The sequence below is a fragment of the Myxine glutinosa genome, chromosome 9 (genome assembly GCF_964187855.1).
Source record: "Myxine glutinosa chromosome 9, kmMyxGlut1.1, whole genome shotgun sequence".
Lineage (NCBI taxonomy): Eukaryota > Metazoa > Chordata > Myxini > Myxiniformes > Myxinidae > Myxine > Myxine glutinosa.
The window spans coordinates 65,198,567-65,216,953 of record NC_136269.1 but is presented as its reverse complement, the minus strand read 5'-3'; the positions used below and the strand labels follow the sequence as shown (position 1 = coordinate 65,216,953).

The window sequence follows — 18,387 nt, the reverse complement described above, 5'->3', positions numbered from 1 at the left end:
TCATGTTAACTGTACTGTAAAAACAACGTGTTTTGAGGTTCTAGCTTTCCTGATGGATTTCTTGAAAGGCTGTTGCACAGCCAGGGATGCATTGCTTCGGTTGCCCTATGCAAATCTGGCTTCATCGGGCCGTTCTGGTTTCAAAATGAAGAAGGGTAACCGGCAACCGTAACCACCGAACGGTACTTGAAAGTTGTCCAGAAGTTCTGGATTTCATCAGCAAGGAAGCACCACCGTGACAGGGCCGTGAAATGGTTTCAGGAAGATGGGGCCACACCTCACACTTCCAACAGATCATCGATAGAGTGGCTACAACAAAAATTCATTGATAAAATCATCTCTCGAAGGACAGATGTTGAATGGACGCCCCATTCTCCAGACCTCCACCCACGTGACATATCTTTGGAGTTACCTGAAGGATAGAGTGTACCAGGAGAGACCTCAGACTATTGACAACCTTGAAAATACAATTGCCACCGCCATCGAAGCTTTTCCGGTTGAGGAATGCAACCGAGTTACCGACAACTTCACCAGGAGGATCCATTTGTGCACGCTGCATTAGGGCAGCCATTTAGAACATGGTTTGTGAATTGTCTTCTGAAATCACTATAGTTTCATTTTTGTGTGTTACTTTATTCGATACATTACAAAGATTCTTACGTATAAGTTTAATGTTGTTGCAATGGAAAATTAAAAAGTATAAAAACAACTTTGGGTAGTGTTTTTTATTATTATTATGAAACACGCTTGTAATACATGACGTTAGCGATGCATCCATTGCTACATGTGCTATATGTTCCAAAGCATGTTGCACAAGTGTCCTTATACATGTGCAATGCCCTGTGATTGTCTCAGTCAACTATTTATCTGTGAGAGTTATCGGCTACGTGTGAAACTGTGTCTGCTACACTGAGTGTCTCCCTATATCTTATCTTCTTCTTCCCGATGGCTTGAGAGTGCAGGATGTATGATATTATGCTTGATGTCCTTAACTAGTTGTGGGTGTGCGGTGTCAGGCTCTGTCGTCCCTGCCACCCCCCTGACGACGATCTCCGGCAGTGGCGGGTCGAACTGCTGTTCTGACTGTGACGATGCTGCAGGCTCTATCGACTGACAGTGATGGTCGGTTAAGTGGTGCTGATGTCGACGAATTTCGCGGCCGTCCTGCAGGCAAATCACGCAGGACAGTGGACCTGGCTTCTCGATGATGTGTCCCGGTAGCCACCCGGTCCCAGTGTGCACCTGCACCAAATTTTCGGGCAAACACTGGATCTCCAATGTTGATACAGCGACTGTTCGATGACTTATCGTGCACCAACTTTTGATTAAGCTGGCTCTGATAAACATTTGATGATATGTCCGGTTTGAGATTGTCAAGTGTCGATCTCACGTGTCGTTTCATCAATAACTCAGACGGAGCTGCACCGGTTGTTGATTGTGGCGTGATGCAGTATTTGAACAGGAGACGAGAAAGCTTTGTTTCCAGGGTTCCCTCCTGAAGTTTCCGCAATCCGGATTTGATGATTCCCACGGATCGTTCGGCCAAGCCATTTAAAGCCTGGTGATGTGGGCTGACAAACTCATGTTTGATGCCATTCCGACGTGTGAACTCTGCGAACTCGGAATTGGAAAAACAGTACCGTTATCACTCATGATCATCCTGGGCAGACCATGAGTGGCAAAACAGTGTCTGGGTTTTTCGATGACAATGGCTGACGTAGTACCACGTGTCAGATAGGTATCGATCCATTTTGTGTGCGCGTCCGTGATGATTAGAATCATTCTGCCGTTAATAGGCCCGGCATCATCCAGATGTAGGCGATGCCACGGTTCCCTGGGCCATTCCCAGGGATGCAGTGGCACTTTCGCAGGTGTAATCCGGGTGCTCTGGTAGGGGTAACAATGTCGAACATGATGTTCGATATCAGCATCAAGCTTCGGCCACTACAGATAGTTTCTGGCGAGTGACTTCATCTTCACAATCCCGGGGTGATATTCATGGACTTCATCCATGACCCTGAAACGCAAATTTTCCGGGATCATGACACGACATCCCCAGAGGAGGTAACCATTTTCCATGCTGAGTTCCTTTTTACGTGCTTTAAAAGCCGCAAAAGCTGGGTCACCCTCAGGTAGCAAATGCCATCCACGCTGCACATCATTTACAGTTCTGGACAGAATGGGGTCTCGTCGAGTATGAGTGCGGATCTGGCCGGAATCGACAGGACAATCTTCCAGATGATCCATCGGTGCGACAATGGATCCTGGTGTAGGTGAATCATCAATGGATTCTGGAAGGGGTAACCGACTCATGGCATCTGCATTTGCGAGAGACGAACCAGGCTTATAACATATGGTGTAGTCAGAAGCAGTGAGAAACAGGGACCATCGGATGATCCTGGGCGGTAGTGTGTCAGATGTCGCCTTAGTAGGACCAAACAGACTGATCAGCGGCTTGTGATCATTGCGAATCGTGAAATGATGTCCAATAAGGTACTGGCGAAATTTGCTGACACCAAAAAAACGATTCCCAATCCTTCCATGTCAAGTTGGGAATAGTTCTTCTCTGCCGGGGACAACGTTCTGGAATCAAATGCAACAGGTCTTTCAGTACCATCAGGCATCACGTGTGATTATACACTACCCACTCCATAGCGACAGGCATCGCATGTCAGCACAAGATCCTTCTCTGGATCAAAATGAACTAGAACATTGGACGATTTGAGCAGATCCTTGGAGGTCTGGAATGCTGATTGTTCAGTGGACCCCCAGCTCCAAGAGACTCCTTTTCTCAAAAGACGATAAAGGGTACCCAAAACGTCGGTCACATTCGGGATGCAATGACCATAGAACTGAATCAAACCAAGGTATGACTTCAATTCGGTTACGACTCGTGGAGCAGGAGCATCCTTGATAGCTCGGACTTTCGCATCTGTCGGGTGTAGATCCTCAGCATCAATCGTATGACCCTGACCCAGGTACATGACCGATGGAACCATAAATTTGCACTTGTCTCGACGCAAACATAGGCCAGACTCCGAAATCTTCTTCGGACTCGATCCAGGTTTTGTAGATGTTCAGCATCCATACGACCAGTAGCCAGAATATCATCCTAGTAAGAAATGACGTTGCGTTCGGCGGGAAACAAACTGTCCATGACACGTTGATAAATGCCTGGTGCAGATTTCACTCCAAAACTGAGTCAGTGGTACCTGCACAACCCACGATGTGTGTTGATGGTAAGATACTGTTTCAAATTCTCGTCCAAGCGGAGCTGTAGATAGGCGGATTTGAGATGAAGTTTAGTAAAAGTCTTGCCTCCCGTGAGACGAGCGTAGACGTCTTCGATCCTCGAGATTGGATATTTATCCAATAAATAACACTTGTTCACAGTCATGTTATAATCTCCACATATGCGGATGGACTGGTCCAATTTTATGACCAGAACGATGGGCGCCGCCCATTCGTCATACTGAATTTGCTCGATGATCCCCATATTTTCAAGATGATCCAGTTCCTTGTCAATCCGCTCCCGCAGGGCGAAAGGGACTGGGCGAGCTCTGCAAAATATAGGATTGGCATCCCGGTCAACACTGAGTTTAGCTGTATGTCCTTTCAAGGTTTCAAGCTCATCCGTGAAGACATCCGGGTACGTATCCAGCACATTTTTGAGTGTCTATGCTGCGGTAGCAGAAACATTGGCTGCCTGGAGTTGAAGAATGCCTTTCCACTTCAGTTGAATTATGCTCAACCAGTACCTGCCAAGTAAGGAAGGGCCCTTTCCAGGAATGACGATCAGGGGTAGGTGAAACTCACAGTTATCGTAGCCCACCGTGACGTCACATGGGAACAATCTTCTCACCTGTATAGGTGGAGAGTCCATAGGTAGTAGGTTTCAGATAGGGTCGGTCAGCATCACTCCACTGGTTTGTGAAAACAGCACGGCTGATAAGCGAGACAGCCCCGATTTGCAAGTGATGCAAGCTGGAGCAATATGGCCAGTTTTCGAACAGAAATGGCAGGTTGCATCTTTGAACCGACACGTCTCTGGAGGGTGCTTTCCGTTGCACCGAAAACATTTGTTGTGTGTTTGAGACTGCACTGGCTTCTGACGAGGAGACTTGCTCCAACGTTTTTGGCTGATCATGATCCAAACGATTCACAGCAGGGCTGGTACCAGACGAGCGAGTGGCACCGATGCTTGTAGCGTTGCGTTCAGCACTTTCCATGGAAATGGCGTTGTCTCCGGCATTTTGGAACGTCAGTCTTCTCTCAGCAAGCAGGCGTCTACGAGTGCGGTCATCGGACATGCCAACCACCAGCAAATCATGGAGCATGTCGTCAATTATGTCCCCAAACTCACACAGATGTGAGTTTTTTGAGGTGTGCAATGAAGTCTGCGATCGACTGACCTTGATGCTGTCTGTACATGTAAAAATTAAACCGACACAGGATGACTGAAGGAGATAGATTACAATGTTCCTTCAAAGCGGCCTTGAGCTCTGCATACGTGTGCTCCTGGATTGTCCGAGGACGAATCAGGTTTTTAACGAGTGTGAACGTCTCTCCCCCACAAACGGACAGGAAGATGGCCTTCATCTGGGCTTCCATTGCGATGCGTTCACCTCAAAATAGAAAAACAACAGCTCAGAATACATGTCAAAATCTCCCTCATGAGGGTCAAATTCATCGATATGGCCGAAAGAAGTCATGCTCTAGATGTTTATCCTCGTCGCCATGTAAGGCATCTCGACAGCCTACGATCGATTGTTGCACATTTATTGACTCTCCAGATACAGGCCCGTTTCACCCCAGTGCCGTCCGAGCTGAGCCGTAACTCCCGGAAACGGAAAAATACCCCCCGCGGTCACGGTGTCGGGATAAAACAGGGAATGTTTGCACCTTCATACATGACATTCCGTTTCTCTTTTTACCCCAAAATTTTGTGTTTCTACATTTTCAATGCTATTAGATTCCCCCAATTCAAAAAAAACAACAAAGCAACATATTATTCTGCCTTGTACTTGTACTTCCTGTACATCTTCCTGTCTTCCTCTATCATTTTCTAAATGTCTTCATTGAAGAATATCCTTCTTCTTCCTTTAAAAGCTATGAAAACATATTAAAATGCTTCAACACTTCTCTTATTTCTCCGGCATCAGCACCCCACGTGTTCCTCTTCGTTACGACCTTCTCTCTTCCTCACAAGGCATATTTTGCAAACCTGTCTCTCACTGAAGTGCTTAATCTGTCATTCATCCTCTGATTCCAACAGCATGAGCTTTCTCCATGCCTTCAACAACTCGTTCCACCAATCCCATGATCATTTATCTCAGAATGTTAAACATAGGAATCTCGAGAAGACCAGTTTGCAGAGGTGGCAAATCCCTTTCAGGTTATTTTATAGTGTCAAAACCCACCGTATCAGAACCCTCACCACATTTTCTACAAGCCTGCATCTTTCAACCTCACCTCTTCTACATGTCCCCTCTTCAGCATCCTTCAGTTCAAGTTACCCCTTTCGCCCCACACCCCACCCTCTCCAAGCTCCCACCCCCCAAACTCACCCGCCTCAGCTCCTCCCTCGTCCTGCCTCCTCTTGGCTCCCTCCTCATCCTGCCCCTTTCCGCTTTCTTCTCGTATCCCTTCCCTCACTTCAAATGGCACCACAGCCAACTCCTCTCGTGAGAAGACTGAACGCCTCAATTCTGTGTTTGCTTCCAAATGTTGTGTCGCCAACCCCTCACTCTTTGTACCCACACTTCCCAGACTGTGTCTTTTGCACTTGAGAAGGTGGAGAAGTTTATTTAAACCCTCAACAATGACCCTGCTGCTGGACCAGATGGAATCAGCTGAATTGTCAAAAAATAATGCTCTGCTGCACTTGCACATCCTCTTTCTGCTCTGTTCACCCTATAATTTGCCCTAGGCCATCTTACATCTGCTTGGTTATCTGCAAATATCGCTGCACTACATAGAAAAGGTGCAAAAACAGATCCCCTTAACAACAGACCATCAGCTTACTTCCAATCATCAGCAAGCTCATGGAATCCATCATGACAGTTCACATGAAATCCTTCCTATTCTCCAACAGCTTCATCTCAGATCATCAATTCAGATTCAGACCAGGTCACTCCACCTTGGACACGCTGCTTCTACTCACCCAATTAATAGATGGAGGCCCTAATGTCAGACATGAGATTAGGGCCATCTCTCTGGACATCAGGCATCCCACCTGCTCACCAAACTTACTGACTTCCTCCACTCTCGTAGCCAGCATGTGGCTCTCGTAGCCAACATGTGGCTCTGAACAGAATCTTTTCATCTCCACTCCATGTCAAAACTGGAGTGCCCCAATGTAGTGTTTTGGGCCCATTCCTATTCCTGATCTTCATCAATGATCTTTCTGAGTCTCTTGAAAATTCCCTTTATCTATTTGCTGATGTCTGCACCCTCTGCTGTGAGATCCGTCATCCTTCTAGCAGGCAAGCTGCAACCTCTTCCCTCTCTTCAGAGCTTGACAATCACAAGCTGGCTGGTCAAATACTAGGACAGATTTCACAATCTCACCAACACTCTCTCTCTCCGAAAGGACTGTCTGGCAACTCTCCCCCACCCCATCTACTCCCTTAACAATCCTCCTGAAGCAGATCAGTCACTCAAACTCTTGGGTCTCACTGTTAGCTATGATCATTCTTGGGCAAACCACATTTCAAGGTTGGCCACCAAAGTCAGTTACTGACTGGGCATCCTCCATCATACAAAGTCCTTCCTTGACACGCCTGAACTCCGATCTACCTACAAATCTTTCATCTGCAGTTTGATGGAGTACTGCTCTCCCTTCTGGGGTGGCCCCCCTGCTTCTCATCTTGCTCAACTTGATGCTGTGTAACCCAAGGATTTCAAGATCATTGGTATCTTCCACGCTGAAGCTGAGTCAATGGGACTATCACTCTCCAATCACATACAGGTCCGATGGTCTCTCAGTCTTTTACTGACTCCTTTCTGATCTTGCACCCTCTGCTCTTTCTGTGCTCCCCCTCCCCCTCCCACCACCCCCATCCCCAAGGTTTCTGCAGTGTGCACATGGTCCACAATCAACCCCCCTCTGGCAAAACGATCAAAACATCACTGGTTCACTTCTCATCTCCACTCATTTTTTCTTTTTTCCCAATGTGGAATCAACTTCCACACTCTCTTTAATCTCATCCTTTCCTCCAGGTCTTCAAGACAGCTGTTCACCACCATCTCAGATCATCCCCAATCCAAAACCAAGGATCATCCGACCACCCCACTGCCCCAAGCCTTCCTCCTTCAAAATTTCCAGTTTTCCTTCCTAAGAGTTTTCTTCTGTATCCACCCTGTCCTACCCTTGCATCCTTTACTTCCCCCTATTCCTCCCCACACCCATTGTTTGTCCAAGTCTCCCTCTATTTTGTCCGTCATCCCTGCTGTTGGTGTCCCTACCCTCTCTTTTTTGTTCCTTTTGTTCTGTTATTCGTGATCCATTCAGTGTTCTAGCTCTTCCATGAATGATCCTTGATTCTGTATACAAAAGGAAAAAATCCCTTTTGATTACCCTTGTTTAGTCAAAATGTAACTGGCTCATTGCTGTCCATTTTATTCAACTTGCTTAGAATATGGGACCAACATTTGGTATAAATATGTTCATTGCCTGATATATAGATTAACGAGAATATTTAAACAGGTACTTATATATTTGGGAAAAATTGGCTCGACCCTCACTATTTTGAATCTTGCATGTCCCACCTATAACGGTTGATCACCGAAGCCAGGTGAGCTTATTTTGTTGATCAGGGTCATTAAGGAGCCATGAACGTTAGGCCAACTCTTGCAACAGTAATCTGCAGCGAGCCTTGGTCTATTGCACCTCATGAGGGTAGCATAAACCCCCTCAGCTTGTGACACTACACCAACTTTGCTAATACAAAGGAGTTTTTGAGCTGACTGCATCACATTATACTGTACCCCAAACAGCCAAATCAAGAGAAAATATCTTCCACAAAGTGAAAAAGACAACATTTGTGTGCTTCTCAATATATCTAATTCTCAATGAAAAAGCAGCAGCCCACTGCTAGTCTATGATATAGTAGTTAGAAAGACTTGATGAACATCCACAAGTAGCCAAGGCAATGCCAAATGAGAGCATTTGATCGACAAACCATCAGATAGGCAACACTTGAAAGAGGAAGTTGCTCTTTAATCCCAGTCCACCGGGTCACATGCATTCTTCCAATAATTCCCTTCTTGTAAAACTCCCTAATTCTCGACTAACTACTCACCCCCCACTCCTTTATTCCTCTGTTCTGCCACCTGTGGAGCATCTTTCCTCAATCTGATCAATGTCAGTATGTCACTGTCCCCACCAGGGCTCCAAAGTTGGCATTGCATCATCATTTCGGGTCCTCGGGTCATTCTGCATGCCAACTGGTAATCTTTCCCAATCCTCATTGACTCTCCCCTACTTCTCCCCATCTACTTGCAGGTTGCTAAGTTTCATTCCCTCTTCTCTCCTCCTACTGTTCGATCATGACCTTGTTGCAGCCACCTGTACCATTGCTCTACTGTCAGTACCTTCTACCCTCTGCCACCTCACCATTTCTTGAACCTAGACTTTGTATACATAAAGTAAGTTACACAAGCAAGAAGATCAACAACGTCCTTATAAAATTCAATAGCAAGACTAAACCATGATGGCAGTTTAGCAGAAATGGAAGGAACAATAAGAGCAGCATTTAACAAAAGGAAGGAAACAATTGTGACGATTACATAAAATTACATCACTTAAAACACAAGCATCAAATTCATTCCATTTTATTATTCCTGTTGATTGATGAAATTGCACCAGGGAAATATACAACTACAAAAATGTGATTGTCTTAGGAGTAGAAACTACATTTTCCGAGAGATTTAAAAAAACTTGATCAAGTTGTCCATTTATCCAAGTTTTCAGAAACGTTTTTGGAACCAATTTAAGAGCTTTTTTGCTCCAGATATATCTAACTTGTAAATAAAAGTTTGTTTGTTTTTCCGTTTATGCTTTCGGATCCTGCACGAACCAGTGCGACAAAACTTTGCCTGGCCTCCTCTTTCATCCAGAGGAAGGTCGAGAGCTATGTTTGGATAAAAGAAATTGACCGCAGATAAAACCAGATAATTGGCCTTCAGGCCTGATCAGGTCTTGTGCTTATACACTGCCTGCAATTCTTTTCATGGGAGCGATTGAGTAATATGTATTGTGAAGATCGTATGTTGAGGTTGTCGTGACTTGTTGTCAACAACACAAATTTAATTAGCAGATTAATTCATTGAATTTCCATGGGCAACGCCGCGTACTTCAGCTAGTTATGTATCATTTGAGGCACGATCTGGATATCATTAAGGCGTCATCCTTGGTGCACGCTAATGTAATTTACTTAAATATTAATTGGGCTCAACGAGAAAAGAAAGAAACAAGGTGCACGGACAGGACATGGTTTCTCCGAACCAAAAAGGCCACACAAACAGACAATTGCAAAAATAGTTGGAAAGCTAAATAGTCTAGTAGGAAGACTAGGTCCCCCTGCACCCCCCGGAGATATACTTCTAATCAGTGTTTCTAGATTGGAAAAAATGTGTAGAAAATGACTAGCTATGGCCCCAAGCTGAATAAATGTCCCACATACCATTTTTATGCAAATTACTGCTGCAAATTTTATGCAAAATTATGCAAATTTTATGCAAATTTTTGATGAGGAGTAGAGTTGAGGGGTCTTTGAGGGCTTCATCGAGGTGCTCTCGGTTGCAAGACTGGGTCATTCTGAGAAGCACAGCAGGGTCAGAGATCATGATGTTCTCCTCCTCAGTGAATCTCTCCATCAACAGCCTCTCCATTGCCTCACACACTGTTTTGAGGCAAAAGAGGGACTTTGCGTAGGCCTTTCCACTGAGAACACCTTTGAGAGATCCACTTGTTACTAGTTGTGCCTCAAAGAGAATCTCTGCATATCCAGAACCACGCATCTTGTGTCCAGTGAGCATCCCGATGTAGTTCATGGATGTGTGGAAGGGTCCAATCGTTACTACATGACTAGCAAATTCATTTGGCCAGCGCCAGATGATGGGAAGGGCTTTCATGCAGACACCCAGATCAAATGTATTCAGGACCCATCTCTGACCCACCTCAGCAGTTGCTGCCTCGGAACGCTTCAGTAGCTCACGAACAACTGCGTTGTCTGTGATCGGTTGGTGGATAGGCGTGCAGTAGTCGACTGTTGATTTGCTGGGTGGGGGAGAACCAGTTGCAGAGGTGAAACCCCCTAGCCCAGGCACAGGCTGCAGGCCATTGCCATGCCATGCAGGCACCAGGCACAGACCGATCACAGACAACGCAGTTGTTCGTGAGCTACTGAAGCGTTCCGAGGCAGCAACTGCTGAGGTGGGTCAGAGATGGGTCCTGAATACATTTGATCTGGGTGTCTGCATGAAAGCCCTTCCCATCATCTGGCGCTGGCCAAATGAATTTGCTAGTCATGTAGTAACGATTGGACCCTTCCACACATCCATGAACTACATCGGGATGCTCACTGGACACAAGATGCGTGGTTCTGGATATGCAGAGATTCTCTTTGAGGCACAACTAGTAACAAGTGGATCTCTCAAAGGTGTTCTCAGTGGAAAGGCCTACGCAAAGTCCCTCTTTTGCCTCAAAACAGTGTGTGAGGCAATGGAGAGGCTGTTGATGGAGAGATTCACTGAGGAGGAGAACATCATGATCTCTGACCCTGCTGTGCTTCTCAGAATGACCCAGTCTTGCAACCGAGAGCACCTCGATGAAGCCCTCAAAGACCCCTCAACTCTACTCCTCATCAAAAATTTGCATAAAATTTGCATAATTTTGCATAAAATTTGCAGCAGTAATTTGCATAAAAATGGTATGTGGGACATTCTTTCAGCTTGGGGCCATAGCTAGTCATTTTCTACACATTTTTTCCAATCTAGAAACACTGATTAGAAGTATATCTCCGGGGGGTGCAGGGGGACCTAGTCTTCCTACTAGACTAAAACCTCCTGGATAGATTAAGTGTAATTAACCTCAAATGATGAAATGTACGATACTCTGGGCAGAGCATCGGTGCTGCTGAAACAGTTCCTGGGAAAAAGTTATCCTGGGTGGTTTGCCGTTACTTTCCCAGCAGAGAGTCAGGAATTTGGAATTGGTTCATGATGCCACCGAAAAACTCGCCTGCTTTTCACGAAGATACAATGGGATCTCTAAGGAACATCAACAACCAATTCTGGTTGACAAACTCTTCAGCTTAGAAATGGTTGCTCTTCATATCTGAAGGAGGCCATTCACCTGAAACATGCAAACTCCCTGGTCAATTTGTTTACAGTGCAGAAGCTGCTTCCCAGACAGCAACCACACTCTAAAATAATTATCAGTGCAACCTGGTAGTGCAGAACCTTCCAGAAGACCAGACCACTTGGTACCCACAGCCCGGAGAGGAATTTGCAATGTGTTCAGCGTGCTGGGGTTAGCTCGCATACTCTTCATGAGGGACATCATGGGATCTTTAATGTCCACCAACGATGTTGGCAAGATGGGATGCTCAGTTAAACATCCATCCAAGAGCTGGCACACACATTGATGAATCACCTTGCCCGTGAAACACCAGGATGAGTTTATAGCTGGGCCGAGATTCAAACCCAAATGAAATAGGTCGGAGGTGAGTGTGCATCCCTCTGGGCCATTCTGCCAGCTCAACAATTAGCTTACAAAGGCAAAAGGTAATTTTGATTATTGTTTGCTGAAAACGTGGGGCTGACAGAAATGGCCTAGAGGTACGCACACTCACCTCTAAGCTGTCAAGCCTGGGTTTGAATCCCGACCCAGCTATAAACTGTCATCCTGGTGTTTCACAGACAGAGTGATTCATCAATGTGTGCGGTCTCCCTTGAATGGACGTCCTGTCTGCCAGTTTTCGTTGGTGGACATTAAAGATCCAATGGTGTCCTTTGCAAAGTGTAAGCGAGCTATCGCCGGCACCATGAACAAATTCCTGCACGAACCAGTCGAACGTCAGGCCCGGCCAGCCGGTTCGTGAAGACTCGGGCCAAGCTTCCCCCGGCTGACCCCACAAGGTGGGATAATGGTGGTCATTAAAGAAGAAGAAGAAGTTTGCTGAAAACATATGCTCTGCACCAAGTACAATGGCAATTGTAATCAGTCACCTTGACCACCATTCGAGCAGTTAATCAACTTGAAGACAGGCGGATAGTTGTTTCAAAGAATACAAGCCCATGCTTTCGTCTTCACACTTTTTGTGCCACTTTTGAAGCACATTGCAAATACATAGGCACTTTCATATTTTGTTCAATTCCATATAAAACATGCAATGGCCATAAACACTATTTTACTTCATGTTAACAAATGATAACATGCAAATGCAAACAACAAGTAAAATTGCACAATCTTCTGTTAAAATAGTCAATGTCAAGTGTATTATTCAATCCCGAATGACTAAGTATTCTTACATAAAAATGACATATGGTGGTCTAAAGAGACATTATCATATAATGGGCCTCAGCCATGAAATTGAATGTCAAGATGTAAATTGGAAGATTAAACACCAAGTTAAATGTACCTAAAAATAGATAAATGTACTGGCTGATCAAGATTGACCATCAAAGTTGGATCTTTTTTTTGTACTGACAATTTTTCTAAATCTGTTTTCTAAATTCTAAATTTTTCTAAATCTGTTTTCTAAATTCTAAATCTGTTTTCTAAATTCTAAATTTTTCTAAATCTGTAGCTAGAGGCTTCTAGGTAGGTTTGGACCCCCTAGCGAGGCAGCCAATTGCGATTTCCGAATCACTCAAACTTTACCGAGTGGCATCCAAACGTCTTTGGTTAAAAAGTTACCATGAGTGGTGTTTCCACCGCACAAGGATATACCGCCAAACCTTGCGTTCCGATGCATTTCAAACTGCCGGAGAGCATATACTAGTCCTGGATATTCCTTAGGTAATGACACAAAGGTTCTATTCACATACAATGGGGTATTCACAGTACACCCAAATTCTTTTTTGTCAAAGTAACTGAAACGCTTACCTTACCCGACTAAGATACAACAATAAAACAGCAAAGACTGTATGATATCACTAGGTTATAGCTATTTAAGATACTATGCACAACTGACTTCACAATGCAGATGTCAGGCAAATAGTGAATCGCTGAATAAAGAAGTCTGACATGCAGCAGGAACCATTAAAGGAGCGACACTGTGGTGTTTGACATAAAGGGGATTTACACTTACCCACACGAAAGCCACTGCCAGTCAGCATGTCTGCACCATGGCCATGCTCGCTGATTAGTGTAGTAGTGTTGCCTTTCTCACAAACGTTTTGGCAGCGACCACCGGCGCACACCATCTTGCAGATAGTTGGCGTGAAAACCACCTTTATACGGCCCAGGCTTTTGCCGCCCGAAAGCTTTCCTGGACAGGGGAGAGTCAAGGCAAAGATGAGAAGGAGAAACCGGTGAGCTGTGGCCATCGAGACTAAACAAGAGGTTCGTCTTGGGAGGTAAGAGGATCAAACTACGGCACCGATTCCTTCCCGTGAATGGAACACCGGCCTGGCGTCTTTATAGTACGGCCCGAGTACTAGCCAGCTGTGGCGCTCGCTGTTTGGGGTTGGAAATGAGAGCAGGGGGTATGTGAAGTGGGTGTGGGGAAGGAGGGGCAGGAAAAGCGTCTTTGCTTACGGAGTGGCTAAGGGCTACGCTCCAAAACCACATATGAAGGAAGCCCAAACTCAGAGGCAGGATTAGCCATCACAAAGCGGCATTTAGCCGTGACTCTGATGGGAGGAATGCTGGTGAAAGAGAAATACGGCACAGGAGGTAATGGGTGAAACTACAGGCCGAGGGCAAGAACCCGAAAGATTCATGTCAAGTTCTTACAATTAGTCACAGAGCAAAGTGATGTCTGCAGGCCCTTATGATACTCACATCCTAAAAGGACACAGGATTTTAGCAGAGGTCAAGCTTGATGAATCATTCTGCTACTGTAAATGAAATGCATACCAAAACACTGAAAACCATGCAACTTTAAACTGGTTTACTTCAGGTCTAGTTCAATCTCACCCCTAATCCCTGCCTCACATTCTCTTTTAAAAAATTATATTCGAGTGGGAAAAATGTGTTCCTTTATTTTAGTTCAAGCAGTAAACATGGTGGACCGAATCCCTTTGAGTAAACCACCGTTTAGAGGCCATTTTTCCCCGCAAAGCGGGGGTTGGCCTTTTCGGGGACCGTGGTAGTTGTTGTTTTTTGGTCCCCTTTTTGAAGCAATGTTTTACGGCCGGATGCCCTTCCTGACGCCAACCCTTTTTGCCGCCTTCAACGACAAACAGGGAATTACCAGTGAACTGGTACTCAATTAGCCGACCTCGGAAGGATGACAGGCTGAGTCAACCCCCCTGGCGTTAATTCAGCGATCGACCGAGATTCGAACCCAGGATCCTAGGATCCCAAGCCGGCACCCTAGCCGCTAGCCCAACACCAGGGATTCCCTTTTCCCTTTCCCTTTCCCTTTAACCAATTCCTTTATTCCCAATTCCAATTCCCAATTCCTTTAGGCGAGGCTTTTCCTTTTAATTTTAGGAACCAGGGAATCCCTTTGAGTAAAGAATAGATATTCTTGACACTCAAGCATGTTTCATTGCATACGTCTCATGTGATGGGATCCAATGAGGTGCCCATTAAATATCATCAGAGATTTTTGTAGCGTCTCTCAAGTCTCAGGACCAATATATTTGAGCACTGGAGATGGTTGTAAGTTTATCTTGAGTCGGATGTTTGCTGTGTTCTTGGAAGCAAGATAAAATGGCACTAAAGTGTTGAATGAAATACAAGCTTTAGGCCTACTGACATCCAGTAGCTTTTCTCGCTTTAAACTATAACAAAAATTTCTCATGAGATGTATGTAAGATGCACGCCAGATTTCGCTCAAATCTCATGAGAAGTAATTGTAGATTTTTGCAGAAGAAAGCTAAAACTTGTGCATATCCTCCTTTCGTTTAACATGCAGTAACTGATTTTTTTCACTCCTCTTAAGATGGATAGCAAACAGGTAAAAAAAAAACAGGGCATAGAACACGTGAGGTCAATGCAACTTGAAGCAGGTTCCTTTGTTAAAATTTGTTTACTCCAGAGCAGTACGTAGTTCCTTAATATAATTATCAATGAGTGTTTAAAGTTGCAGCTGACTGCAGATTTTACCACAGCCATGCAAGACTTTCCTTAATCGTGGTCATATCAATGGTAGAATGATGTTTTAATTATAATTATTGATCTGTTTCCACATGTGATCAATGTAAAAAAAATTTTTTTACAGCGTAGCCCATAGGGAAAAACCGTCTAGAACAGTGTTTGCACATCCGTATGTATGTATGTATGTCCCCTCAAACGTATACCAATCAGAGCTGAGGATCTGGTCACATGACAGGGTGATGTGATTACGTCTGATGTCATTATGCCAGTACGGCGGCTGACTCTCCACACTATGGCATTTTGAGTCCAATTTCGTTCAGGCCAAACATATCGTCGAACCTGTCATATATCACAATCGCCGTGCTCTACCTTTACGTTTTTCATTCAGTGTGAAACAAACAAACCGATTGTTAAAATGACCATCAAATATCGAAACCATCGGCATTACGGCTCTTCCAACAATATGGTACTTATAGGCCTTAGGCTTCATGAATCACCTTCAGACCGCTTCGGACAAATTAAGCTCAGGTTTCTTAATGCAGTAACAGTAATGTATCGTTTCAGTCGTATCGTTTTCGTAACAATAATAATAATGATAATGATATCGTAAATATCACCATAACACTTTAATCCCAATGTCATGAATACAAAGGTAATGGATTGAAGCGGTGTATATTTCATGAATCAATGATAAGCAGTGTACGGTACTAACAACCGCGTAAGTAAGGAATTCGCCTCGGTTTTTTAATCGCATTTTATTAACCCAACCCTTGTGGGGTATATAGATTACAGTAGATCTTCCCTCAGTTCTGTAAGTAACACCTCACGGATTTCGGGATTTCTCCAAATTTATTTGCTAATGTTATAAACAGCATTAGCAACTGTTTAAAAAGCGAATCACGTGTGTTTGTGGTTTATAATATTTTACAATCCCGGCTACACCGCTGTTAGACTTTTGGTCTTGTTTTTGAATACCAAGTCGAGGCTCATGTAAGAGCTGACACATAGAACATGTAATAAAGGGAGCGGGAGACAAGAGGGGCAGAGAGCGGCAAGCACAACAACAGTAAAGAACAGGGACATCGGGAGATCTGTGGAAGAGAGTGGGTTGGGGCTGTGTGCATGGGTTAAAAAAAGATGAAGATGAATGATGATGAATTGATGATGATGATTGATTGATGATGACTGATTGATTGGATGAGGATGATGATGAAGATGATGAAGATGAAGGATTTTCATGAAAGAAAACGGAATTTGAAGGAGGTGGGTTTGTGGTGGATTAACGGGGGTAGAAAAGATCAAGGTTTTGGATGGGGGAAGATAAGAGATGGTGGTGAACAGCTGTTTTGAAGACCTGGAGGGAGGAGTGGGATTGAAGAGAGTGAGGGAGTTTGTTCCAGAGGCGGGAGAAAAGAGGACTGAAGGAGTGAGGGTGAGCAGAGAGTCTTGATTTTGGCAGTTTAACCTTAAGAGGGTTACTGGCAGATGTTGTGCGACCTGTAGGAATATTTGGGGGACAGAGCACAGAGAGAGCTGGGGGAGCAAGGCCGGAGAGGAGTTGGTAGAAGACAGAGAGACCACCAACCTGCCTGCGGTGAGTAAGTGAAAGGCCCTCAGAATCAGCTTCATCGCGGGAGATTCCAATGATTCTGAAAGCTTTGGTTTCAACAGCGTGAAGACGAGCTAGGTGTGAGGCAGGAGCACCAGCCCAGAGGGGAGAGCAGTATTCCATTGAACTGCGGATGAAAGCCTTGTATGTGGTGAGGAGCTCGAAAGTGCCCAGAAAGGACTTCGCACGACGGAAGATGCCCAGTCGGCGACTGGCTTTGGAGGCCAGCTTGGAAATGTGGTTTTCCCAGGAGAGATCGTTCAAGCTCACATTCACATTCAGGCTCTGAGGCACCTGTGGAAGAAGTTGAACAGCAAGGAAGTTGTCGCTGCCAGACATTTATTGTAAAGGCCTGGCAGACAGGTGACGCAATACTCTTGCAGTTTATGTTTCAAATTGAGCAACATCTTGATGAAAAAAAGGTAAGTTATTTTCTCAAGAATAGTAAGGTATCCTTACCAGGTAAGACATCCTACGATTGTGATAAAGCTGTCCTTATCAGTTTAACAAATTGCTTGTGAAGATAATGACCAAACATCCACCCTCTGTAACCAAAATAATTTTGTCCAAGTTCTTCGCAATGCATTTCAAACTCATATACACCCAAGGGAAAGGAACTTGCAATCTGAACTCATCTACAAACAGGGCAAAGTGCCAAAACCACAAAGACTTGCACTTCATCTTTCTGGCATTTAAGTTTTTGTGTTTCATATTGGCATCTGTAAGCAGGAGTTACCTGTGAGCCACTCGCCTGTTGTAGCCAAAATTTTCTGAGGAATGCATTGCATCGTACATTCCCCCATTCTCACCCGTTGGCAATGGAAATGCGACCAAAGCTTTGTTGGTGATCATATAGAATAGTGAGTTAAGTGCTCAGTCCATGGGGTTGTGACTTTTGCAAAGAGTAGGTGAGTCATCGCCAGGACCATGGCTAAATTCAAAATCCCTGCCAAAAATCAGTTCCAGGCCTGTGTCAGGCCTGGCCGGCCAGTTCGTGGAAGACTTGAGCCAAAAAACGTTCCCAGGCTGACACAAAGTAGGTGGAAATAATTGGGGACATTAAATAAATAATAGTGGGTTGTTTATGGGGTCACTGTTTGCCAAAACAAACAGAATATTAATTTGCACACAAACAATCGATCGGCCATCATTTCTAGCAGTGTATCCCATTTTGCACCAGGTAGATAAAGTCGTTTTCATGGTGCGTTATTAGTGTGTTGCTGAGGTAGATGAGATTTTGTTTTTTGTTTTTAAAGAGGAGGAGGTAGGCTAAAGGGTTTGGATCCACTCCGCTATTTTTTGGGGAAAGATACATTATTACATAGACTCATTTCAATTATTTTTGGGTAATATGGACAGAGATGTCCAATTTCCACAATGCGTTTTGGACAGAAATGGCGATTATATATTTCCAAACAGATTCGGCCTATTCTTTTTTTCTTTACAGGAGTTAGGCTCATGGAAGAGCAAGGCAGAACTGTGAGTGGGACAAACAGGTAGG

The 18,387-nt window shown here is 44.6% G+C and overlaps 1 protein-coding gene across 1 annotated transcript in view; it reads right to left on the bottom strand.

Moving 5' to 3' along the window:
- Positions 1-18,387, bottom strand: part of LTBP1 (latent transforming growth factor beta binding protein 1) — a 343,539-nt gene that overhangs the window by 170,160 nt on the left and 154,992 nt on the right. The window contains exon 5 of the mRNA XM_068129074.2: positions 13,320-13,499. Within this exon, the coding sequence (XP_067985175.2) occupies positions 13,320-13,499 (180 nt within the window). The remainder of the gene's footprint in view (positions 1-13,319; positions 13,500-18,387) is intronic.